This window comes from Natrix helvetica (assembly GCF_964273705.1).
Source record: "Natrix helvetica genome assembly, chromosome: 3".
In the NCBI taxonomy this organism is placed as follows: Eukaryota; Metazoa; Chordata; class Lepidosauria; order Squamata; family Natricidae; genus Natrix; species Natrix helvetica.
The window spans coordinates 31,645,588-31,673,313 of record NC_138549.1 but is presented as its reverse complement, the minus strand read 5'-3'; the positions used below and the strand labels follow the sequence as shown (position 1 = coordinate 31,673,313).

Here is a 27,726-nt window from a genome sequence, read left to right as displayed (position 1 = left end):
ATCCTTCCCCCAGAAAAATGAAATATCTTAGAAAAATATTGAAAAGGCAGAATATTTCTCTGGATGTGAAAAGGGAGAAACATTTTATAAAGACAGAATAGCTCCCTGCAGCTTCCTGCCCCCACCCACTTTGTCAATGGGCCATTAAGAAACCCAAGCCAGTCCCTTTACATAATGAGTTCTCCCCTTCAGCTCCAGGGGGATGGGATTAAGGCATGATAATATTGGCCCTTTACCCAACTCACCAAATGGCATCTGAGAACTCAACCAAACCTGAATTGAAAATGCAGGTTAGAGAGTTGCCCCTGTATGGCCCCATGGGAGTCTGACAACCAATCAAAATACAAGGTCAAGATCAAAGGCCAGAGAGGGCATAAAACCAGGGACTCAGCATCTCAGGTCCTCCTTCTCTTTTTCTCCACCAACATTGAAGCATGTGATCACCTTTTCTGTTCAGGACTCAAGCCATGTGGTCCTGTCCACCATTAAAACCATCTTTCCAAACAGCCTCCATGTCTCCAGTGTCTTTTTCCCCACTTGGAGCCAAACCCAGAAGGACATTTCTTCCAACAGAACTTTAATAATTGCTTAGATTGTTGCAAAAATATATGAATTATGTAGTCACTAATCTCTCCAGGGTAAGGGAGATAATCAAGAAACCATAAAGTTGAAGAAAGCGACAAATATTAGACAGACAACACATTTACTATCACAGTAAAAACGAGTTGCCTACAATTCATTGAAAAAAATGAATTCAGTTGATAATTTTTAAACAATTATCAAAGAGATTAAACAAAAAAATTCTGAATAAAGAATAAAATATAATATCAAAACTGTACTTTTTTTCAGGACATTCTGATACATAATTAAGATGGAAAAAGGCAAAGCAGCAATTTATCAGTTCATGGGTACAGAAACATATTGAAATCCAATTTGATTTTTTGCTTGTACATTCACTGTCTAAATAGCAGTCCCACAATGCAATGAAAGTTAAAAATACATTATTTTGAATAAAATTGATATAAACAAAATACACTATCTTGGGCAGTTCTCTGATGGCCACATATTATACATAGTTATATAAAACAACAAATTCAGAAAGGGATGAATGACAAATTACTTAATGATTCTGCACACTGATGAATCTGCACCAATATTTTAAGGTCATGTACTATGGTCTGACATGGATGTTTCTAACATCATGTCACTTTCATTCATTTCAATTTCAAAGGTTTCATCTAATGGAGGAGGGTCTTCTGTGGTCTTTCGTTGAGGTGTTTCCAATGCCATATTGCTTTCTTCTGTAGTTTGCCTTTCTATATCAAATTCCAATGCACCCCATGCAGGGGAGATAATGTTCTTCAAAGTCTTCATAGTATGCACATCAAAATCATAGCATCTCAGTTTATCCTTAATTGCAGTCCCTAAAAGAAATTGCTTAGGTTAATTTTTCATATAATTAAGACCTGTTTCACATGTTTTTCACTGTCTGATTTATTCTTTTTTGTTCCATGTAGGGTTTCAGAAGACTGTTGTGTGCGTTATAAACTATCTGATAAACTAATCTACTGATAAACTTTGGTTGTGAAGGAACCAACTGGGTTCATATTAAAATAAGTTTTTGCAAGTATAATGTTTGTTAAAAACTTTAAAGAAGGTAAAATATAACACTAAAAGACAGCATGAAAGTAAAAATAAAACAGAAAGCAAGAAGAAAACAAAAAGTGCAAAAGGAGAAAAGTTAAAGAAAAATAGAAAAGAAGAAAATATCAACAAGTGATATTGCTTGTGATATTCTTCACAGCAATTATAAATATAGTATATATAAAATATATATTCTCTTCACATGATGATGATGATGCCGCCTGGTCAACCATTCATTATGCTAAATAACTACATATCATAAATGTATGTTTGAGGTAACCATCACAGCCAGTGTGGGAAGATATGAAAAAATATGAGGAACAGTACTAAAATAACAACTTACCAATGTAGGCTTCAGAATCTCCAATATACATTTCTATGCAATGTCCAAGCATAGTAACTGAAAATGTATCATCCCTCCTTAGACCAAGGGCCTGTTTTAAAAGGACAAACAAATAAATCCAACTTTTAAACTATCTTTAACAGATTAAACTTCTCTAAATGATTGCCCTTTGTAGTCAAAATAGTATCAATAACATACAAGGGAGAGGTATCAGCGTGTTAGGAAGAATTCTTCACATGATTTGTCACAGACCAGGGTCATTTAGAAATATCCTACAGTGAGAATTCATTTCTCCCTCCAAACAACTCAAGTGAACTAAGCAGAATGTTGAATACAAATGGAATGTTAATATAATGTTGAAGGGTCTCGAAGGGAAACATGTAAGAGAGTGGTGACAATCCTGAACATTTTGATATCCTATGCTTTGAAGTTGTGATTCTTTACTGCACATTTTTGCTTGAACAAATAAATGTATACTAAATAAAATATACACATACGGTATGAAAATAATCAATTGCACTTTCAAAGTTTCCCATCAGACTATGTATGTATCCAATTGCAGAATATGTGGAAGCATTTTGAGGGATCAAGACCAGAGCTTGACGATGGTATTCAAGAGCTTCTTCGTGTTTCCTTTTAAAATAAAGATAAACAATGCATTTGACAAATTACTACAATACATAATTAGCAAGATCTGGTAGTATTTCTGTCTTAGACATATATATATATATATTCTGCATTCCTCCAGGAACTCAAGGCAGAATACACAGCATTCCATCTTCTACATTTTTTCCACCCTCAATAATAAGCTGGGCTGTATGGGATATAGAAATATTACTCAGAGTCACTTGATAGTGAGATAGATAGCATCTAAATTTGATAGGTAGTGGATATGCAATCATAAGTGTGCACATCCTCTTATAGGGATGTTACTATATTCAGAATGAACCAATCACATTCAAACTGATGTTTAATAGTAGTCAGTAGATTCTTGCTATCAAAGTGACTCTGATCAAGCCCATATAAAGTCCAGCTGTTCTAGTAAGATTTTTCTGACATTTACTCAGTTGTCCCTCACAGGAAAAAGTGTGGTCTGCAAAGAGCTTAGCATCAAAGGAATCTCATTGTTGGAAGGTATCAGCCAGGGGAAGGGTACAAAACAATTTCCAAGGCATTGGATAAACTATGAAACGCAGTGAAGACAGTCATCAAGTGGGAAAAATATGGTGCAACAGGGACATTATCAAGTACTGGATGTTCATCCATAATTGATGAAAAAACAAGAAAAAAACTGGTACAAGAAGTTACTAAGAGGCCTACAGCAACATTGTAAAGAAGCTGTAGGAATTTTTGGCAAATACTGATTGTGTACTACATGTGGCAATCGCCATGTCTGGACTGTGAAGTAGGGTGGCAAGATGGAAGCCTTTTCTTACAAAGAAAAACATCCAGGCTCTGCTACATCTTGCAAAAAATCTATATCAGGTCTGACAAAAGCATGTGAGAAAATGTACTATGGTCTGAATTTTTGGGCAATAATTCCAAAAGGTATGTTTTGGAAACATAAACAACATTGATCATCACCAAAAGTATGCCATATGCAGTGAAGCATGGCAGTGGCAACATTATGTTTTGGAGCTGCTTTTCTTCAGCTGGAACTGGGGCTTTAATCAAGGTGGAGTGAATTATAAATAATTCCAAATATCAGTCAATTTTGGAATAAATCTTCAGGTCTCTGCTAAAATGCTGAAGATGAAGAGGATTTTCACTTTTCAACATGCCCCAAACACACCTCCAAATCAACAAAAACATTGGCTCTACCAGAAGATCAAAATTTTGGAATGGCCTAGCCAGAGCCCAGACCTTAATCCAATTGAAAGTTTATTAGTTTAAGGGTGGGCACACTTATGCAACCATGTTATTATTATTTCCCCCCCAATAAGATTTGACTTTGTTTTTCAATTATATTGTACAGCTTATATGTTATATTAAAGGTGGAAAAATATCAAAAAAGTGATATACAGAATCTTGGTCTGACTGTTTTACATATCAAGAACTGGCCTTTTAACAGGAGTATAGACTGTAGGTAGATAGGTAGATAGAACGATTTCCCTAGTCAAGTCCAACAGGAAACAAATAACTAAAATAACAAAAAATAAACAAACAACACTTCACCATTATACCACGCTAGCTCTTATGATACAAGAATACTTTTCCTTCACCTTTTGGGATGATTTTTCCAGTCTACCTATACAGTGCTAAGATTTTCATAAGTTATACAACTGGGACTAACATAAATAAACGTAACAACTACGGTTTAAAACATTTATCCCCTTCAATCTCCACATGCACATACTTACTTCAGTTTTCTGCACACATGGCCCAGGTTATTTAGTAAAGGTTCCCATTTATCTACAGTCACCTGTAGCAAAAGAACATCATATATAAAGAAATATCATTCTGTGGAAAGCCCCCACTTAAATAATATAGCTTCTATTATTATGTCAATGAGTGTACATGTGCGTATAAGGAAATCTTCAAATGGATTAGATTTAATGCCATGAAAACCTTTTAAAATGCCACACTGTTAGGGATGTAACCCTAGGCTTGGCTTGGCAATGTATATAAGCCATGGTTGTAACAAATGTATCTGTTACTTTAAATGCATAAGAGATGTAATTGGTTTGTTACCTCAAGCAGCTATAAGAGGGAGCCAGAATGGCTGTTAGCTCTCTGTTTTGTTAGAAGCTGATCGGTGTATTTTGAGGTATTGTGGTTTGCTACTGTTTAGCTATACTTTGTGTGTTAGACTGACTATTTTGATAACTGAATTATTGAATCGTATATGACTTGGACTGTTAACCAAACTCTGAATACCTCTATATTTCTACATAGTAAACTACTATATTTTTATACTATTCAGTCTCTGTTGTGCGTGTTATTCCATATCACTCTCATTATGCTTCTCTGCATACTCGCTCTTCTAACGAGGAGCTTAATTACTTAACACACACCATACAACATATTATAAATGAATAAAGAATTCATTATAAATTCTTTCTCAGTGATGTATAACAGGAGCCAGAATATTTGGGGTTTCTTGATGGATATTTTCCCACTGAATAGCAATCAATTCTGATAATGGAGTGGATAATTGTAGGTAATAAATCTGTCTTGATACGATTCCCTAGTTCAGCTCTGGACCGGGTTCCATCAGCTTTAAAGAAGCAGATCACTAATTTGGGTTGTGTGTGTGTGTCTTCCAGTATGTATGGTTGCTTTCTCCAGTAGCAGATTGAGGGAGAGACCAGGGCATTTGCCCAGCTTTGATGGGTATGCAAATTGTAGAGATTTTTGATGTAGAAAACCCATCTGAATGTGATTCATGCCATTGTCACCTCATGCAACATACTCTACCCTTGAAAATGAATTGGAAACTGCAGTTGATATTAAATTCAGAGAGTTGACTACTAATAGGAAAAAGTAGGTTTGGTAACATTATGCTGTTCTTCGGTAATTTCATTGCCTACTTACAGGCTTCCAAGGTCAATTCAAGGTGCTGGTTTATCACCTGTGAAGCCTTATATGAATTGACACGATACTTACAAGACCATGTATATGCACTCTGAAGTCTTCATCTGCTGAATACTGGGGGCCAAAAGATCTTTTACACTTACATTTTAAAACAGCACTAGCTTGTAGTGAACATATTAGTAAGAAATATATACATATAACTAAATACCTCACTTCCAATAGCTTTGATCTTTTCTAGTGCATCAAGAAACCACTTTTCTGAAGTTTTCCAGCTGAAAGAAAATAAAATACTTCATATAAGATGTTTAGGTCTTTTCAATTTTTTTAAAAAAATATAAATGAAAGGATATTTTATTTTGTGCACAGAACATATGATGTCTCAATTATTTATATTTTATCAGAAATAATTAGGTATTAATCCATTCTATCATTGTTCGCATTCCAAGACACCAGTGAAAATGTAATAATCACAGACTTAATTAGGCTATTTTTTTTTATTATGAGCAGGAAAGGAGACCAAGATGCTGAAGTCAATGTAAGATCCTTCCAGCCACACAATATGGTTGCTCATCAAAAAATGCTAATAGACTTTCTTATTCCTTTGTTTCTGTTATTGCCTTAGGAATTTATGAAAAGATTATGGCTGATGAAGACCAGTTTCTATTTCTCAAAAGAACAAGTGTGTAGGAATCACTGATACATTAAATATAATGGTGTCTTAAGCACAAAATCTGTCCACTGTGATATATTCAATGCATATGAAATAAATATCTTTGATTTTCTTTCTTTTGTTTTTAATTATGTTAAACACTTTGGAGACAAAAATGAATTAAGAATGCAACACTAAAAGCATCTTTTTTAAAAAGCAGACACATTTACGTGCTTTTCTAAAGTCAGCAATTTTATTTGTGAAATTGTGGAGAGGAGGAGTTAGTACAAGAATATATTTACTTAAAGTTGAGCAAAATAATTCTCAGGTTTTAAAAATAATATTTATAGTAAGGGAAAGAAAAAAGGTCATTGCTTTCTGTCAGCACATATTTTGTTCATTTTAGTAAGTTTAATAATTATAATAGCAGTAATAAATGCTACTATTGTAATTTAATTTAATCCATATGTAGATATGCAGTAAACAGCACTATGCTTTCATGAATACAAACTGTCACAAAAAATACTTACTCCCCATTCTGAAATGCTACCACCCCAACTTCATGCATAACAAAAGGATCCTCGGGTGCAATACTTAAAGCTTGGCTGAAGAAGCGTTCAGCTAATTTTGAATTGTTAGTCAATCCGTATTCTAGTCCAATGTACAACATCGGCAAATGGCAACTGCAAAAACAAAGATATTCAAGATAAAAGGAAGAAAAATGCATTTACTTTTTAGCTACAACACAAAACAATCAAAACACTGTAATTTTTCTTGTTTTTATGAAAGCATACATCTTACAAGCAGAATACAGAACCATATAAAGTATATCCCCTCCCAAAACATATTCCATTCACCAGTTCATGAAATACAGTTACAAAGTTCAGTTACACAAGGCTAATATGTATCCTAATGTAAATGCTAACCTGTTTTAATTCCATTTTTCATTAAATATGAATGTTCCCTCAAATTACCATTAAATTGCATTGATATTACAAATGAAGGCAAATATATGGGTAATGCAATAAAATGTAGTTTCCAAGATTTGGATGTGTGCATTGCAAGTGAACGGTTGGACGAGTAGACCCAACTCATTGATAGCCTCACATTGCAATGAACAAGGACATACATTCAATTTCACAGGTACTAAAATTGTTGGATGTGCAGTTACAAAGATAGCCAGGGAGATTTTGGAAGACTGGCCCCTTGTCAGTCAACAGGAGTGCTGATTTACCATCAGCTTATCAGGTACTAGGAACCAAGGCCTTGGCAGCACAAGGAAACAACAGCCAATCGTCACCATCAACACGCCAATCAACCAATAGGAAAGTGCCACATACATATGACTCATAGAATAGTCCAAAGCACATATTCCAATAGAGAGAAGCTCCCTGAGGATGGGCTCCAGTATGAGTCCGAAAGCTCAGAAAAGTAAACTTCTGGTCCTGGTGACCAATCCAGATTGGAACTTGCATTCATATTCTCTGGGAATTGGAATTGTGACATACCCCTTCATCAACTGGGCTGCTGTGAAATACGCAGCCATGGCCTGATCGTGCTCACTCTCAACTGCAAATGAGTGTCCATATGCTATCCATGCTGGCCCATATGTTCTCTCTAGTGTAGTGGCTTTACTGAAACAGAAAAAAAAACAATTTTCTAAAACAACAGCTTATTAAACTTCCAATTTTATAAATATTTAACAAATAATTCTTAATATAAATGCTGTATTTCAAAACACAGGTTCTCTTAAAAGACATGACAAACATATTCCTTAGCTTGAAATTCTCAGGAAGTAAAACTTACCTGAGGTATCTTCTGGCATGCTCATTTTTATGGCCAACCATGAGATAATAGCATCCTACAGCAAACCAAGAGACCTAAAACCAAAAATTAAATTAAACATAGGATAGATTATTACAGTAATATAAATTAGAAAAGGTAAACAGTTCATGAATCTAATGCTATAGTATAAAAGTGCAGATGTTATTCTGTATCTTTAAAAGGCATATATGCAAATGTTTATGCTGTAGTCCTCCCTTCATTGCATTTGTCATGTTTTATCTTAATATTTAAAATATGTTTTATTGATTTTATTGTAATTTATTTGTAGTATATTGTTGAGAGTCAGGTGGCATACAAGTTTAATGAATTATTATTACCGTGTTTTTAACTGTTTTGATAGCCTTGCTCTGACAAATACATATGTAATTGGCAGTGGGATTTTTTCTGTACACTTTCTTGAAAATTTGCTTTTATTTGAGACAATTCCTTATTTTCACAGTGCTGAATCCACAGCATTTTGTTGCTGAGAAAATATTTTTTTAGTTGGCAAGCAGAAAGAATGGATTCTGATAACATTATAAGTATTGTGTGTACTTAAGACAGCATGATGGTAAATAACATAACCCCTTTTTTTCTGATGCATTCTCATTAAACACATTAATATTGGTAACTGTAGTTTAAATAAGAATATACTACCAGAATCCTAGCTATGCTAGCATTCCATTCTGTGTTGCCTCAGAATTTTTCTGAGGCTTGGGAACATAATTGCTTTTTTACATGCTTGAATAAAAAACAAAACATAAACAGACAATTTTCACTTTCTTTTTTTGATCTTCTCAGCACTACATTATTATATTATGTACATTTTTATTAACAATGTCCTCTAGGAAAAAATCTGCAGCATCTGATTAACTAATGAAAATTTGTCATCATCTCACCATTCTGAAACCACAAACTTTCATACAACAATGGAATGGAGCAAAGTCCTGCTCCAAAGCCTGAATAAGTATCAGAGATAAATGTTTAATTCCCCAGAATCGGATATCCCCTGATAACCTGACTAGAGAATCTAATGCCAAATTCTATATTTCCTCAGAAATTATTTACATGGCAAGGGTCCAAGGCCTGTGTGCCTTCCTACTTTACAAAAAAGAATATTATTCCAATATGCACCTCCACAATTATAATACAGCTGACCCTCATCATGGAAGATTGATCAAATTCAAATATTTAGATTTATTGCAATCTTCTCACATAAATTGTGTCTGAACTGGAATGTTTATATTGAACACTTTTTTGATTGTTTGTGTACGAATCAGCTTTAAAATCCTCACTTAGACATATCAAATCGGGTATTTTACTATGTACATACTAATGTTGGTCTTTTGTTTAACTTATAGCAGTGCTATTAAAAATAAGAAATATATAACTTACAGGATTATTTGGATACAAATCCACCAGTTTATGCGAGAGATAGAAAAGTTCTAGAAAAATAGAATGAATATGTTAAGCACCATTTACATGAAACACAATTATATCAGTATGTAAACTGAAAAGAAACCAGACTAAAAATATTTTTTAATAATTAAAAATAACAAAATGACCAGAACAAGTGGTAGAAAGTTACACTATGAAATCTAATTCCCAAATCTCCTTTTTTGACAGTTTCAAAAACATACAGACATCAGTTATTTTATCTAATTAACAGGATAACATGTAAGCTATATATTAATTAAACAGTAGTATAGGCATAATTTTCATTTACTGGATCAACTTCCAATTTCCATTTTATAAGATGCCAACTTTTTTGTTAGAAACAAGTGTCTGAATAGGTCTCATCTCTACCAACTTCTTAAGTCTTGTTTTTCCCCCCAGTGCAAATAAATCAACGTTACAATGTCTTCATGATTTGCACTGAAATCTACATGCTTACCTAGAAAACAGTGAATTAAATACTGTAAAATTAGATGCAATCTTGACTCATTTTAGTTACATATTATAAATTATAAAACACACAATCATTTTTTTACTTGTAAAAGGAATATTTTTTTAAAAAAAGTTTGTAATGCAGACCCAAAAGTATGGTGCAATGATTTATCCATGTTTGAAAAAAATAATTAAATCTTACAAGCAAACTCTTCGGTTAATATTATTCATTAAATATGGAAATCACTATATCACAAACAGAAAGGAAACAGAGCCTCTATCAGCCCATTGACTGAAGTACAATGAAGGGGTAGATGATGAAGCACATACTGCCTGCCCATCCAGGCCCCACTCATCTTGCTGCCCAGGGGCTCCTCCGTAGAAAGGAGGAGGAGTGGGACTGACTTACCAGAGGGGTTTGCAATCTCCGGCTGACTTCCCATTGATTTTGTTTGTGGGAAGCCAGAAGAGAAGGCTGCAAATGGGGATCATGTGTCTGCAGGGCACTGCATCTTTTAAGTACAAGCCAGTTGCCAAGCATCTGGATTGCAATCACATGGCCACAGAGATGCTGTAGCAGCTGCAATATCAAGGACCAGCCATAAGTTCCCTTTCTTTGGTATCATCATAACTTTGGTTGCTGAACTGGTAGTCATCAGCTGAGCACTCCCTATAGGCTGTTGTCCTGGTGAAGCAAATTTAACTTCATGATATCCTTAAGGGTTAGCTGAGCCCCATAAAAAGTTTTTTGGGGTTCAGCAATTAAAAGTCTTGAAAAGTGTCATACAGTCCCCGTCTTTCTCCAAAAGTCTTTGCATTTGTGGAAACTGGGTGCTGTCTTGGTGTGGTTGCTAGTTTTGTAGCTATAATTGCTGCTAAGCTCCCAAGCCTAGTTCCAGGCATGGGTCAAGCCAAGGTGCTTACAGTCTGGCAGCTGTCAGGATCTAAATCTAAGAATGACAAGTGATGATTTTTCAAAGCTGAATTCTTTATTGTTTCTCTATCTAATAGACAAGAATATTGTCAGACTAAGCCTGGCAGGCCTCCATTATCTGCATCTACCATATACTCTGATAACAATTAGGGAGGTGCTGTCTCTTTCAAAATATCTGTACTGAGTTGTTTCTATTCCTCTGCAGTGCAGCCCCTTCTTCCTGTTACATTCAATTACATCACCTTCCCCTCTGAAAACCCCTTCCTCCCCCTCCATTTTATTCTCAGTAACAAATTATTTGTATTTTTAGATACAAAGTGCCTGTTCATGAGTCACAATAAAATCAACATCGGGAAAATAAAAACAAAGGAAATGCCTGGAAACTTTAGAAGTAATCTGCTCATTTTTAACATGCATAAAACAATTTCTCACCATTTGCTTTATTCAGCTCCACGAGTGTCCCAATATGTACAGGTAAACAACTGGCATGGAACGGATCCTTTTCCATTACTCTACAAATAAGCCCAAATAAGATCTTATACTTTTTAGAAAGTCACTTCAAGTACAACCAAAACATTATTATTGATCTTCAGAGTGGAAACCCTAAAGGACTCCAGTTTCTTAAAACACACAAACCCAAATAATCAGTTTCATTCAAATTCCCTTAATTCCTTAGTCAGGAACAGAGATTCTATAGTTATGAAACCTTGGAAAGCCATGTTTACATTTATCTAAAGAAAAATTCCTGTGACTGGTATGCTCATTTACAGCAGTATAAATGAGAAATGGAGCGCTTTACCCTTAGAACACCCACTGTTCTTGAACTGGGATTCCAGTTTAGGAATACATTGTAGTTAAACTGGAGGCAAATTCATGTAGAGGCTACAGAGAATGGCCATGAAGGACAAGAAGAAGAGCAACTACCAAGGCAATCGCCATGAGAACAGGGCTTGGGTGCAAGCCAAGAAACCAATTAAACTTCTTGATAAGACTCCTCCTTAGTTCACATGGAGAAAAAGTGAGGGAGGGGAAAATGCAAAATTCTGTTAATATAGTCATTGCAATAAAGTAGTCTTGACCTAAATGAAATTGTTTTCTTAATCTGGTCTACCTTATAGGGCTGAGATTTCAACATATCTTGATAAAGGAACAATTAGTAATTGCTTGTTTGTTAGTTGAGGCTCCAGTTTGGGACTGCTAGCTGCCAAGATGCTTATGCAAGAGTCTGCTTTTCTTTGTTAGCATAATGGCAGCATTTAAGACTGAAAAAAGATTAAGTGGGTCAAACAGCTTAAGAACAACTTAAGTCCCAAAAGTATAAAAAGTATGAAAAGATGTATTACAGAGATGATTTTGTGCCCCTATAGAACTATTTCATCAATATTGTTGCTTAAAAAAGAAGACAATGTTCCTTTTCCAGTTCCAGAATGCCACAGGCCAAGTTCCTGATACTAGAAAAATGTTGGTAGCTTATCTTCATAACATTTTCCCTCAGGACCTTCTGACATCCCCCAAAGTGGCCTTATCCTCATAGAGCTCTCCATGGGTGAAGTTCCTTTCCGAGACCAGAAGACCAGAAGCTAAGGAAAGGGCATCTCCACTTACTTTGCATGACAATCCCTTACTGTACTGCACTACAAATCCTTAACTGAATCCAACATAGCAAAGAATATAAGCACATAATTGCTTTATGTTTATAAACTAAAACAGATAAGCTTTCAACCACTTTAACAAACAGGATAAACAATTATTTCACAAGGATGCTAACATATGTAAGAATGAATTCACAAGTAAATTCTATTATCACAAATGCAAATACTTACACAGAAGTAAGTTTGTAGCACATTTTAAAATCACAGTTATAATAATGCCTTTCTGCTAGAGACACTACTACATCGAGATTATCTTGAAGACCATCTACAGATTCAGGAATCAGTGTTTCACTAGGTTTATTGTACTGAAAAGCATAAGAAATTTCAGTTGAGAAACAAATAGCACCTCAGAAGAATAGTAAAACTTATAAGAGAAAACTGATCCTTTTCATATTATCACCTTAGTTCAAAAAGCCTGTTTCCTCTAGAAATATTTGCTTAGTAAGATAAAATATATTTTCAAAAATCAATGGATATGTTTACTGAGATGAACTTACTCAACACATTTTATCCTTTCAACAGTTCAAATATTCAAGGTATAATTTAGTATGTCTCTGCAACACGGTGGCGCAGTGGTTTGAGTGCACTACTGCAGGCTACTTCAGCTGACTGTTAGCTGCAGTTCGGCAGTTCAAATCTCACCTGCTCAAGGTTGACTCAGCCTTCCATCCTTCCGAGGTAGGTAAAATGAGGACCCAGATTGTTGAGGGCAATATACTGACTCTGTAAACCACTTAGAGAGGGCTGTAAAAGCACCGTGAAGCGGTATATAAGTCTAAGTGATATTGCTATTGCTCTTTACTCATGCCCATTCTGTATCAACCATATTGTTTGCTAAAAACTGAGGGTCTTGTTTCTCTAAGCCCCCGTGTGCTTGACTGTTCTAGAAAAAAAAAACCTATTAGAGGAAATGAAATTTGCCTTTGAATTCCCAGCTTTGTTTACTTTTTTCCACCCATATTGGCCTCTGCCTAAATAAACCCTTGCTATGGCCAAGGGAATACTTTTCCTATCCTTTTCTTTGAATTTAATCTGATGCTAAGAACGTCCCTTTTATTAGAGGAAGGAAAGGAAAGCCGTATTTATTCTAAGTTTCAGGTCCTTCAGAAACCCCAATGCTATAGTTGGGGTGGGTGGGTGGCATTGATTGTCTGTGATCAGGAATGTGAGTACCTATGTGTGAAATTGAGCCAGAAGGATACACTAGAGATCTAGAGGTGTATCAACTGCCCAACAGGATGCCTCTGGGAGTCCTTCATGCCCATGTCTTGTTTGCTATACCTGGTGAGGCCTCTATCAATTTGTCTCAAGTAATCTTATGTAGGTGCCTCATTTTTTCAGAGATATTATGTGATCTGCATGTGAAAGGATTTTGATCACCTTTTTCCATATTCAGATTATACCTACACGTGACAATGACAGCCACCTTTGTGAGTTGCACAGGGTCCTTTATATGTCTGCCCCAGATATCTATGGGATCTGGATAGTTTCTAGAGGGCTATTGAGGAGTTCCCCAGTGCTCTAGCACAAGAGTCCCCCACCCCCAGGCCATGGTGTGTTCAGAACTGGGCTGTGCAAGTGGCGGGCAAGTGCGTGCATGCACAAGCTTTCCTCGTGTGAACACACAATGTTCCCCTTGCACGAGTGGTGGCTGCTTGCGCTCGTGCGCAAGAATCCTTTCTTGCAAGAGGCAGCCATGCACGCCACTCACACAAATGGAGCTGCATGTACCTGCATGCGCCCGCCTGCCACGCACAAAGAACTATCACCTCTCCCACCCTGCTGGGCCATCAAGTCAGAAAGATTGCAGACCGCTGCTCTAGCAGGCAAGTCTGTTCAAACCACTGGCAATAGGAGATGAGCCAAGCCATAGATAACACTGATTTTTGAGGAGTTATAATTTTGAATCAGTATTATTTCCTTTTTATGCTTACTGCATTTCTTTCTATTCTGTTAACCACTAAGAGTCTCTGATGGCTAGATACAGATATAATAAATTAATAAAGATTGAAATCTTCATTTTTCCTATCAGCTTTCACCATAGGCTGAGTCACTATGGGCTGTAAAGCATTATTTCCAAGGTCTGGTAACTTTGAACAGTCATTAAACAAGTCATAAATCCAGGATTACCTATTATATTTATTTTTAAAAGATTACCTTTTTCAATTTGTTCTCAAACAGAAAATGCAGTAATACTTGTTCTTCGTCCATACACTGTTTTCTAAGAGGTAGAGATTCAAGTAGTTCCTTTTCTGAAAATAAAATGAAGTAGATATTTAAAAATGGTATAGGATCCCAATATCCCCATTTTTTCATATAGTAGGGTTTTACATGTCACTAGATTTCAACAATTTGTTTAAGGACAGAAAAAAATAGCAACAATTGGCAAATCTTTCTCCTAGTGCTCAGCAATGTCCTAAAACCTAAATCTTGTAAAAAGATTAGTGAAGCTAGTTTGAATAGGCTAACTAATGGATTCTACATACAATATGTTGTAGAAAGATATTTTTTTTAATTATGTGAAGAAAAAATATTATCCAAACCTTCTTCTGCTGTTAGCATATGGTGTGAAGTTAAAAGGTCAAATGCTTCAAAGCAGTAAACATCAAGTTTCAAAGCCTCTTTGTAGCTGAACGTTGCCAGAGTTCTGTTATCAAGAGCATCATAGATCTTCCCTCTCAAAAGGCAAATCGAACTCTTGATCTAATAAGAAAGAAGGGTTAAAATCCAGAGACTAAATCCAGGTTTTCAATTAGAAGTTGAGCTCAAATTACATCTGAGAAATACTTTTTAATAGCATGTGTCTTTCAACAGAATTATTTTATATAAAGCTCTATAAATTGGTTTGTTGTCTATTTAAATTGTATCCTTTTACTGTAAGATTGCTTCCCCCCTCTTAGGACCTTCCAGTTTTGTTGGGAAAGGCTTTTTTAGAGGACATCAGACTGAAGTTAGGGTTAGGGTTATGAATAAATCTTCCAATAACCCTCCAAAGCTTACTCCCAAGTAACACTTACTGACGTTTGTGAAATTTCCCAGTCATTAGAACAGTCTTTCACTGTACTTTCATCCTTCAAGTATTTTTCAAACAATCTTTTGTTGATTGGTTCTTCCATGTCAAGTATATCAAGAGCCTGCTGATATTCTTTTGCAGCATACTACACAGAAAAACTCAGAGTATAAACATTTATCACTGAAGCAGCAGTGTGTAGAAAATAAAATATTGCTTAGCCAATTCACATACATCACAATTATATGTTTAAAGACAACTCTACCTTCATATTACCCACCCTCCATTATACTAGATTTATGTCTTACCTCCGTTTCATAATCTATACAATGCTTCAATTTCCATTCACTTGTTCCATTCTTTGAATTCTAGTTATCTTATCCATGCTTTTTAATTCCATTCCCAATTTTCTCTATTTTCTTCTAAAAATTAACACTTTCAGAAATAAACGGGATAGCTATTTACTCTCATGCTTCTACACCAACTCACATGGCTACAATTGAGTTGCCTTGTGGCAAGGTGGGTGGCAACCAAGTGTAATAAATACATAAACAAAATAAACAAACTTGTTCATATAAAATATTTATATTAATTTAATGTTAATACTTAAAAAGATTAAGAAATTATAACGTTTAAAGTATCATCTGAACGTAGCTTATTTAAAATTAGAAGATAGACAAAAATCAAATTTTTAAATTTTGATTTTTTTTAATTTTTTGATTCTCATTGGCAATTTACTAGAAATGTGCTGTCACTAAATACTTACATGACATCTAGCTGCAAGGTATTGACATGCTTCATGTAACTAAAGAAAACAGAAATTCTAATTAGTTTTCAGTTGAAGATGAACAGTATTAAGAGGTCTTGAAGCTCAATATGCCCTTTGTATCTCTTATTTATTCAATTTATCCAGTTCTACATTCATTCTATTTTATATATATTTTTTATACTTAACTGAACTACCTGTTTTGCACTTATAGGAATGTTTTCTGGCTTTAGCAAAATACCAAAAAAATCCTATATCCACTCTATAAATGAGAAACTTTTTACCAAATGCAAAATTCTAGCCCAATGGAAGAGGTGTCCATGGTAAAGAGAAAAAGAAATAACAGTGATAGCATTTGCATAAGTGGTGGTGTGGCTGAACTAATTTTTATCTCCAGCTTTTCTGTTGATGGCATCAGGCTTTTAACACATTGCTCCTAGCAAATATATTCTAACCAAGAAAAAAAAGGTTCTTACACATGCTATAAAGTATTTTTTTTAAAAGATGAAGTATGCCTGTGGTCACTTACCTTATCTAATTTTCTTGACCTAAGAGCATGTGCTGCCCTGTGATACTGTGATGTAAGGTAAAGACATTGAGCCAACCAATAAATGTCCTGTGGATCTTCTAAAAATAATCACACAGGCATATCAAAAAATTAATATTACACATAGCTTATCAGTTGTACTTTATTTGCATTCTACTATTAATTTACAATACAACGCAGACTGATTATTTTATTCACAACATTTCTAACACGTACAAATTGAGCTCATTTATAAATTAAGCTCATCTTAGAATTGAAATTCACATGCATCTGCATAAACACTGCAACCATATGAAAGCAAAGTAGGTACTCAGTGTGAACTAAGTATCAAAAATCAGGGCATCCTCACAAAACAACTATACTGATTCTATGATATAGTAACAAGAGATCTAACTCCTGAAAACCAAGAATGTTTATTACACAGGTAGTGCCCACTTAACAACCCTACATGTGACAAACAATTGCACAGCTAAGTAAGTCATTCACTAAGTGGGAAATCACATGATTGCAACTGAGCTTTCCAGTTGGAAAGAGACATCCCACCTGTTGTTTGCCTCCTAACCATTCCCTCACCTCTTGGAATGGTCAAGGTCATCTTACTCTCTTGTACACATCAAAAGCAATGTAATCATGCCTCAGCCTGAGGCCAAGAGCTGCAGCTAAATTATGCAAATAGTTTACAGTTCTCTTTCTCCAATCCCTCCACTCTGGAGGAGGGGATTAAAAAAAAGAAAGCTAGTTCTGTGGACAATCTCTCCTTGCCTGACCTTTTCCCATTACCAGCACAATCGCATTGCTTTCAATGTGTAGAAGAACTAACAGCTTACTCCCTTGAAATCTCCTGGTGCCCCAGGCTGCAAATACAACCACATTGCTTTTCATGTATAGAAGAGCAATCTTTTCTCTCCAATTTCTCTGCTCTGCAAGAGGAGAAAAGATAAAGGGGGAAAAAAACACAGGCCAGGCATAGGACAACATATATGGATTGTAATGGTGTTCACATGACTGAGGGATGCTATGAAGATCATAAATAGACCATAACATTACTTTTTAGTACTGTCATAATTTCAAATTATTTGTGAGGACTATCTGTATAGCTCACGAATTCTCAACTTTCCCAGTTAAAATAGCCAACTCATAAAAATACAGTATATAGTAAGGGAAAATTAAAATGAAAATACAAAGTAATTTTTAAAAACACATACACATATAAAATAAAATATGCAACTTACCATGGGACAAAGATGCTACTTTATCTGCCCAAAATAGAGCACTTTGATACTGTTGCTGTTTTAAGGAAATAAATAGTTACAATTTGTTGTTAGAAAATATATATAATATACTATATTCATATCTTCCAATCAGTGAACTTTATACAGAATTCACCAATCATTTCTGCATCTTATTTTTGCAGTAACCTGGGTTAAGTTGAGAAATTTTGATAGGGCTAAAGATTATCAAGTAATTTTAATGAAAATACAGGTAGTCCTCAATCTACAAGCATTTGTTTAGTGACAGTTAAAAATTAAAACAGCACTGAAAAGTGACTTGTGACCATTTTTCACATGACCTTTGCAGCATCCCCATGTGGTCAAAATTCAGGTGCTGGGAATTGGACTGTATTTATAACAGTTGCTGTGTTCTGTGCAACCTTTTACAACCTTCTGACTGGCAAAGTCAATGGGGGAAACCAGATTCACTTAATAACTATAATTACTAACAACAACTGCAGTAATAGACTTAACAACTGTGGCAAGAAAGGCCATAAAATGGGGCAAAACTCACTTAGTCTTGCTCAGCAATGGAAATTTTGAGTTCAATTTTGGTTGGCAAGTTGAGGACTACCTGCAAAGGAATTTTAAACTAAGCCTCTCTAGTAACACGTATACCATGTTAATCCCTATACCGAGCTATGCAGAAGACATTTTTTCCAATGAACCTGTACTGAAATAATGATAATTCAAGGTAGTTTAGATCCAGGAAGACAGTGACAGGCATAGCTATCCTCAGTCCCACACCATGTTTTTTTTCAACCAAGGGAAGAACAGATGGGGAGACCAATTCAAGTCCCCCTAGGATTCAAAAAATGACTTGAAGGAATCATCAATCAATCAATCACACAATAAATAAAAATCAAGGCCAGATAGCAGCAAACCATGGCATTTTTATGCAGTCAAAGGCACATTCATTCAACAGCCCTTTGCTGCTCGTTCCAATTAACCAGGGACGAGGAAGCAACTTTGGGAGGCGGCAAGTGTCAGAGAGGGGGGAGGCAGAAACTCACCCGCAGCTCCTTGGGGCTTTGCTTTGGAAATTCCCTAAACCCCAAACCTCTAGCGGGGCCCGCGACCCACGCCCGAGAACGGTCCCACTCGCCCCATTTCCCAGACCACGTCCACGCGATAAGCAGCCCCAGCCTCAGGACCGGAGACGGAGAAGCAGAGGCGGCGGCAGGCAAAGGGATGCTGCCTCGAAAGCCTCACCTGGTCGATGTATTGCCGCACCCGCTTCCTCAGGCGCTCCAGATTCATGCCCCTTCCGTGCCCGCCCGCGGGAGGAACCGGGTGAGCAGGCTGGCCCGTTCCCTGGAGCCCCCCACGGCGCTGCCGGACGCCTCGCAACTGCCGCTGCCTTCCTGACCCCGAGTGAGCCGCTTCCGAAACTTAAGACCCCGCCCACTCCGCATTCCTCTCGCCATGGCTTCACGAGTCCGTCAGCAATTACGCTCCCCCCAGTATGGCCCTGTGTGCCGTTCTCAATTGCACCGTTATGTCGCCGGAAACGCGGCCTCTGCGCTTGGCGTTCCGAGGATGTCCGACCTACAGAGGGTGAAGTACCGAGGCTTTACTTAGGAATGTGTTGTTATTGTTGTTGTTCGTCGTATTTAATCATTTATAGAAGAGAACGAAATTGAAGAGGCAGCAGTCTTTTTATTCCGAATTTGAACTACATAGGTGGGTTCCAGAATTATTACTTTTAAAATCTATGTTAATGACTTATACATTAATGGTATTTGGTATTTTTTTCTTATAGAAAAAGTAATTGAGTAATGCAAAAACAGAAATAACTCCTGTTTGTATTCAGTGTAACTTACTTCTTAATTGGTGGACATCACTAGGCAGGGTAAACCATCAGCATGTTTATCAGCAACCAATAAAGGAATTTCAACAATTACAAGTTAAGTATTAAATTTACACCCCAGCTTTCAGATAGAAATACATAGGACTTCTTACCCTGTTTTATTCCTCTAAGGTTGCGTTTGTCTGCCCCAAGCCACTTAGTAAACTTCATGGGCTTGAATTTGGGTCACACCAGACCAACAATAATCGACTGGGTACTGAATTGTCATTTCTAGCTGTGGATGATCAGAAATTGAAATGCTACTTCCCATCAACTAGTGCTTTTATACCCAATGTTCATTAACGATGGGAAGTGTTTTTCCTTCCAGTTTTCTTATAAATTTAAGAAAGAAGTACAGCATGTGCAAATATAATGTTGAAACTATTTAGAAATGATCAGTTAGCATGGCTTAAAATAGCTAGAATTAAAGAAACCTTAAACAATTAATATGTAATAGTGGAATTCTATAGTAATATAATTCTAGAAAATACTGATGTGAAAGTTGGAAGTATTACTTTAATAGGAGGAATTGTACTAAAATGTGAAGTCAGTCTTTTTTCATGAAGGAGACACATAGCCACATGATGGTGCTATAACATGGCAAAGAAATCATAAATCATTTCTGGGTAACATTTTTAGCTCACAGAACTACATGCATCACTTACTGGCAGCTCAGAGCCTGTAGATTAGTGGTTCCCAAACTTTTTCAGTCCACCGCCCCCTTGGTGCTACAAACTGATCCTCAGTGCCCCCCCCCACCCAGTGGTGGAATTCAATTTTTTTTACTACCGGTTCTGTGGGCGTGGCTTGGTGGGCGTGGCTGGGGGGTCATATGACTGGGCGGTTTGCATGACGGAAGGAAGATAGTAACAGTAAAATTCAAAACTGTAACAATGAATTGCACATTTATTCAAAATCCAATTTAAAAACCTTTTTAGTTAATGTTAATTCAACAAAATTGTTGAACATGATCCAGTGATACCAGATTTTCAAAGTCTGATAGTCATTTTTCAAGAACCTTAGTAAGTAGTAACAGTAAACTCAATAAAATTTAGTAACTACTTCACTGTTCAGTAAATTCTGTGTAATACAGTACATGCATGATCATTCACACACACACACACACTGCTGCCTTTTGGGTTTTTTTTTCAAAATAACAGGGTGGGGTGAGGGTAGAGAAGGAAGAAGACTTTGTTCTGTGGTATCTGTCATTTCAGAAATGCTCATTAGACTGCCCCATGTGATCAGTCTTTCTGTATTCCTCAATATATTGGTGCCCAGCATCTGGTCAAACCCTTAGCCTAGTAGAATTTATGGAGCTGTAGATGATACTATGGCAAAATACAAGCCTTGCAGCTCATGTATACTCACACAACATAAGAGTGATGCCATTATCCAGGTTTATCTGTGACAAAGGTCTCACTCTGCATAAGTATCAAGATAGGAAGGGCACTTTATTAAAAGAAAAAGGAAGTGTTTTGACTCCATTTGGTTATAAAACATCTTGTTTGGCATACTGGGAACATTTGGACAGCATTTTCTTCTAATATGGGACGTTGTTCTATCATAATTTTGTTTTGCTTTGTTTTTTCCTGTATGTGACAATATCCAACTTTAGACAGTAATTAGACCACTTTTTTATTTACTTTTTTTAAAACAGTATATGTTGGAAATGATTATCCCTTTTCCACAATCTCCCCTATATTTCAGCCTTCAATGAGATTATTTTGCAACTCAAAGTTTGAGAAACCACCCCAAGTGCCCTTCCTGTTAGAGTGTGAATTTCTCCCTGAATTAAGGAGATGAGGATCTTGGCATTCCTTGTAGCATACTTTTGAATAAGCGAAAATAAACCCGAAGCAAGATCTAATAAAAACATTTTAATATAAAAAAAATTAAAATACAAAAGTGCTAACTCAATTAACTACATTTTGGCAAGAGCTATGTGTCTGCCTCCTGGCAAGCGAACAAAAGATCAGAAGAGAAAGTTAAGGAAGGTGAAGGAGCAGGTGCACTAAATCACTTGCAGATAGGAACTGTGACCTGCGCAGTAAATTTTCAGCGCAGCTAGCAAACCAATTAACGCAGTAACAACCCTTCTTTTGCTATTTGGGCTGATGTCATCAAATCATCAAATAAGGCACATCTTCTTCCACAGATACTCGTGTTGAGCTGCTGGAAGCGGTTTGTTGAGCATGTCAGCAATTTGATCATGTGTAGATACATATTGCAATTTAACAAAACCTTGTTTAACTAATTGCTTTGTGTTTTGATAACGAATGTCAATGTGTCTGGACCTAGAACCTGTGAAATGTGACTCAGAAATATAAACCACAGATACATTATCTTCCATCACAGTGATTGGTCGAATCGGACGTGTCCAGATATCTGCGATCAAAGCATCAAACCATGTTAGAGAATTACATGCATCCGAAACACAAGCATATTCAGCTTCAGTAGATGAACAAGAAACAAAACTCTGTTTTCTCACTTGCCAGTAAACAGGACATCCATTCAGGAACATCATGTAACCTGAAGTACTTTTGCGTGATTTCTTATCACTTGCCCAATCAGAATCTGCATAACAACATAATTCTGCATAATCAGTATGTGTTGGTTCTAGCAATAACTTCATGTGTTTAGTGTGTTTCAGGTACTTCAATAACTTCTTAACGCATGTCCAATGAAATTGTTTTGCCTTACCTACGTGTCGTGATAAGAGATTAACACTAAGTGCAATGTCGGGTCTGGTCCAACTACCAATGTACAACAGTGACCCAATGATTGAACGATATAGTCTTTGATCTTCGAACTCTGGACTTGGTTCATGTGTTAAGTTGTGAAAATCTGTTTGCATGGGTGTCTTTGTTGTGTTAGCATCTTTCATGTTGCAATGATGCAAAATGTGATCAATTTTCTCCTCTTGTGAAAGGCTAAAACCCTTCTGTGTTTTGTCAATCTGAACACCTAAATAAGTGCTAATGTGACCTAAAGATTTCAATGTGAGGTATCTCTGCAAACCTGACTGTTTCAGACCATAAAGACTTTTGTTTAGGAACCAGGTATCCCCTTCTTGCTGTCGGAATCCTGGAGGTCCTCTCACGTAGATCTCTTCATCTAGGTCAGCATGTAGATAAGCCGTGTCCACATCGAACTGGAAAACTTCTAAACCAAGAATAGTTGCAGTGGTTAAAGCAATTTTTACACTCTCAGTTCTGACTGTTGGTGAGTAGGTGTTTGTGTAGTCCTCAGGATAACGTTGAGTGAAACCCTGAGCTACAAGTCTGGCTTTGTACAATGACTCACCATTCGGTTTCTTCTTGATTCTGTAGACCCATCGAGCGCCAATGACTTTTTGTTTGCTGGAGGTTTTGCAGGTGTAAATACATTAAGTTTCTTTAAACTGTCCATTTCATCCTGCATTGCTTCATACCATTTCTCTTGCTCTAAATCAGGAAGCTGCTTGATTTGTGTGAACGTATCAGGAGGAAGTGTAACATTGCAAATCAAAGGCAAGGGTGTTTTTGTCAGTTGCCACGAATATCATTGTGGAGGGATACCTTTTGTTCCAAGACCCTCTTGGAACAGTCCATTCTTCTTCTTCGTCCTCGTCCTCACATTCGTCACTAGCATCAGCATCTGCGGCTTGCGAAGACGGAACATCAGGTTGTGAAGAACTGGTAGAAGGAATATCTGCCTGTGAATCTTGGTCATCAGGCTGTGTGGCATCTGCAACATCATCTCTAGGAAAATAAACTCCAGGATCATTGGAATGAATCCTGGACCGGTCAATATCTTCCTCAAAATTAGCAGATTGAGAAATCACAATTACATGTTTAGGGTCAATAAATTTGCTCCATTTTGAATTATCATCAATACCCATAAATCTCAATCTCTTTGCTACTGGACCTCCTTTTTTTCTTTGAGCTAAGGGAATGTTCACCATAGCGTATGAACCAAAAATGTGGAGGTTCTTGAGGTCAGGCTTGTAGCCATACATCATGAAGAAAGGAGTTTGAATACCAAAGTGCTAACTCAATTAACTACATTTTGGCAAGAGCTATGTGCCTGCCTCCTGGCAAGCGAACAAAAGATCAGAAGAGAAAGTTAAGGAAGGTGAAGGAGCAGCCGCACTAAATCACTTGCAGATAAAAACTGTGACCTGCGCAGTAAATTTTCAGCGCAGCTAGCAAACCAATTAACGCAGTGACACTTCCTCCCACTCCGCGCTAGCAAACCAATTAACGCAGTGACACTTCCTCCCACTCCGCGCTTTTTAAGGCCACCTCTACGAATGGAGTGAGGAGGCAGAGGGGAGCTAGCCTCTCTCTTCCCCCCACGGCATGTTTGCCTGTGTTGCATTTCTAAGGTGGAAGGGGTAGAGGCAGGCGAGAGTGGAGCGTCCTTGTGGAGCGGGTGCAAGAAGGATTGGGGAGTGGCTCTGTTGCACACACGTGCTGCAGCATAATCCTCGCGGAGGCGGCTCATAGCACAGCCCCGGAAAGGGAGTCAGAAGTAAAGCCATTTATTTAAAGCATGAGAAAGGCAGGCAGGCAGGCAGGCGAGTGCTCTTGTGCAATGACATCGGACTCGCTGCGTAATGCAGCACCAATTCCCAATCCCTGAAATGCAGGCCCAAGGACAGCCCCATTCAGTCCCGCATCTCTTCTCCGTGCACAGCACACACAGAGTCATATCAGGAGAAATGCAGGCAAAAGGCTCTTCTCTTCTTTCTCTGCCCCCCCTTTGCCCCCCCCCGGCTGACATGCTTGGATGCCTCCGAGTGAGGGAGCGAGGGAGCGAAAAATCCTTCAAGTCTTTGGGACATTAGATTGAATTTCACCCCTGCCGGAAGTGCTCAGATGACAGGCGGCCAACAGAACCCCAGGCAGAATTGCGCCCTGCGAGGGGGCCATCTCCAGCACTCCTCTGCCACCTCCTTTGCCTCTTAGCACCCCCCTGCTGCCTCCCTTGCCTCTTTGCGCCCCCCTGCTGCCTCCCTTGCCTCTTAGCGCCCCCCTGCCGCCCCCTTGCCTCTTAGCACCCCCCTAAGTCATCCCACCGCCCCTCAGAAGGCGGTACCACCCACTTTAGGAACCACTGCTGTAGATGAATATGTGTGTTCTCTTTCCATTCTACCCCACTCCAAGCACAGTTTAGTCCAGCGATGGCGAACCTTTTTTGGCTCGCGTGCCACAAGGGGGGGGAGCGCAGGGAGATCGTGTGCAGGCGTGCCGCACCCATAATGCAACGCGCGACCCCCCCCATTTTTACATGCTTTTTTCGCCCTCCCCAGGCTCCAGAGGCTTTATAGGAGCCTGGGGAGGGCAAAAAGAGGCTCCCCCGCCCCCCAGAGGCCCTCTGGAGGCTTCAGGGACTGTCCGGAGGCTTCCCTGAAGCCTTTGGAACGCTTAAAACGAGCCACCGAGCAAACCGGAAGTCACTTCCAGTTTGCTCGGAGGGTCGTTTTAAGCGCTCCGAAGGCATCAGGGAAGCCTCCGGACGGTCCCTGAAGCCTTCGGAACGCTTAAAACCACCCTCCGAGCAACCCGGAAGTCACTTCCGGTTTGATCGGAGGGTTGTTTTAAGCGTTCCAAAGGCTTCAGGGAAGCCTCCGGACAGTCCCTGAAGCCTACGGAGGGCCTTGTGGGGGGAGGAGGCTCTTTTCGCCCTCCCCAGGCTCCTATAAAGCCTCTGGAGCCTGGGGAGGGCGAAAAATGGCTTTTAAAAAGGTGAACTCAGCTGGCCAGCACCTCGCGTGCCACCTGACAAATGGCTCACGCGTGCCACAGGTTCGCCATCACTGGTTTAGTCTCTCAAAGCCTCATGCATTTTAATACCCTCCTATATATGCTTTCCCCCCTGCTTCTTTATTTTCCCATTCTCTTCCCTAAAAGTCACTATGTCTCCTCAAAACTGAATGAGGTATTTTGATTGTTGGTGAAGAGAGTTTACATGTTTGTAACTAAATCTATACTAGCTGTGTGTGCAACAGTTTTTCCCCTGAATATGGGCTTAGGATGAACGTAGAGTATAGAACAGGGCTAGTATTGGACTGTTGCCACAGATTGCAAAAAGAATAATTTAAACCATTATGTTTATGTTTACTAATTAGCCATCATTTTAATAGCATTCCATGTAGTTTAGGCTTCATTGAAGTTTAAATTTGTGTTCCAATTTTTTATCACCAGGAAAAGCTCAAAGTAACCTAATGGAGAGATACAAAAAATCACTAACAAGCCACATGATGATGTATTTTAAGGAAAACAAATAACAGAGCATTTGATTTATTTAAATTTTGCTGAAGTCTAAAAGTCAAGTAGTAATGGAACCATGTATTTTGGAATTACAAAGCTATGTTTGAGGATGAAGGATGAATACCTTACTTACATATGTAATTGCTGCCTGCATATTTCAAGAGAATAGTTATATTGCTAGTCAATAGATTATGGTGAATTCTGATATTCTAGAACATAAAATATATGAATGTAACATATTAGGTACCGTGCAATTAATAAATGATGTTATATTGCTGATGTGTCACTTTGATTTTTTTTTACTTAAAGAACAGTTTAGAAAAGAACAAATACATAACAAAGGCAGGATTAGCCTTCTACAGAAATTCACTACAAGGCACCTGGGAAAATTACATCAGCCAGCAAGGCAACCAAACTTTGACTCAAAGCACAGCCTACAGATGCCCCTGCATGGCCCTATGGGAGTCTGACAACCAATCAGAATGCAAGATCAATATCAAAGGCCAGAAAGGCATAAAACCAGGGACTTTCAGCATGTCAGCCTCTTTTCTTCTTCACCCAACATTTGAAGCATGTGATTCCTTTTTCTGTTCAGGAGCTCAAGCCATGTGACCCTGTACACCATTCAACCATCTTTCCAAGCAGCCTCCATGTTTCTAGTGTCTTTTTCCCCACTTGGAACTGAACCCAGAAGGACATTTTTGTCAACAGATTCATCTAGTGAAATTTCTGGGAAAAGGTTAACAAAATTGTGCCATCCCATTTGCTAAGAGAAGGCACTGAGTCTAAGCAATGCACAGACAAAAATGAAATCTGGTGGTTTATAAAGTTTGCCTTTTATGATATTTTCCATGTTAAATTGATTTCAGGTACACCGTTCTAATTTTTATCTAAAGAGATATCTGTGACTGCAAGCAACCAACCACCTACTCCCACACAGAAGATGTTTGGAAAATAAAATATTCTTTTTTTAAACAAACAATCAGCTTATTACGGAAAGTCTACTTTAATGATGACTGAAGTACTGGAGAGTTTACTTATGTAGCTTTCTCCTTTAGGTTTCAACTTTGATTTTTTTTTTTTAATGACATAAAATCCTGATTGGAATTTTTGCTTCTGTATATTTTGGATCTTAGACCAAGAGCCTACTGTCAGCATTGTAAATCTATTCATGTGTGTGATTTTCCTTAAGTGAGGGGAAAGACACATGGTCCATCGAATGTCTTTAATCTCATTTAAGAACCCAACACTGCTGATCAAAGCATGTTTATTCAGGAAGAAGGATTACAGTTTGCCAACTGTCATTTCATTTTATGATGTGTTTGTAATTTACTTGTTCTTTGTTCCTTAATAGAAGGTACTTCAACACTTCTATTTGTTGAGCTATAAATAGATCTTAGCCTATGGTTCCATTTCCTAGGCAATGATCAAATATATTTACATATAAAAGTAATGAGATTTCAAGTTGCCAATTGTTTGCAATGTGCACTGATAAAAGGAACACACACTATTGCAATTGTATACTGTATGTGTTGCACAAATCAGACAAGGAATGTGCT

At 37.6% G+C, this 27,726-nt stretch overlaps 2 protein-coding genes across 2 annotated transcripts in view; one reads left to right on the top strand and one right to left on the bottom strand.

Moving 5' to 3' along the window:
• Positions 1–686: 686 nt before the first annotated feature.
• On the bottom strand, positions 687–19,454 carry CDC16 (cell division cycle 16). Its single transcript, XM_081947954.1, has 18 exons — positions 19,274–19,454; positions 18,023–18,077; positions 16,773–16,870; positions 16,244–16,282; positions 15,485–15,625; positions 15,011–15,170; positions 14,625–14,719; positions 12,639–12,772; positions 11,248–11,327; positions 9,390–9,439; positions 7,977–8,050; positions 7,679–7,804; positions 6,701–6,853; positions 5,730–5,793; positions 4,348–4,409; positions 2,485–2,620; positions 1,988–2,078; positions 687–1,424 (listed from the first exon to the last, which is right to left on the bottom strand). The coding sequence occupies exons 1-18, from the start codon at positions 19,319–19,321 to the stop codon at positions 1,165–1,167; spliced, it is 1,866 nt and encodes a 621-aa protein (XP_081804080.1). The 5' UTR covers positions 19,322–19,454; the 3' UTR covers positions 687–1,164.
• Positions 19,455–19,627: 173 nt separating this feature from the next.
• RASA3 (RAS p21 protein activator 3) overlaps positions 19,628–27,726 on the top strand; it is a 171,364-nt gene continuing 163,265 nt past the window's right edge. Inside the window, exon 1 of the mRNA XM_081947953.1 lies at positions 19,628–19,744. The gene's annotated coding sequence lies outside the window, so the exon portion shown is untranslated. The remainder of the gene's footprint in view (positions 19,745–27,726) is intronic.

Excerpts from the sequence above, each read along its gene's own strand:
- CDC16 (XM_081947954.1), bottom strand. The coding sequence starts at position 19,321 with ATGAATCTGGAGCGCCTGAGGAAGCGGGTGCGGCAATACATCGACCAG. Across the intron at positions 14,720-15,010 it reads TATGCTAACAGCAGAAGAAG|AAAAGGAACTACTTGAATCT; the intron begins GTTTGGATAATA and ends TTTTATTTTCAG. Across the intron at positions 6,854-7,678 it reads GCAGCCCAGTTGATGAAGGG|TTGCCATTTGCCGATGTTGT; the intron begins GTATGTCACAAT and ends TTGTTTTTGCAG.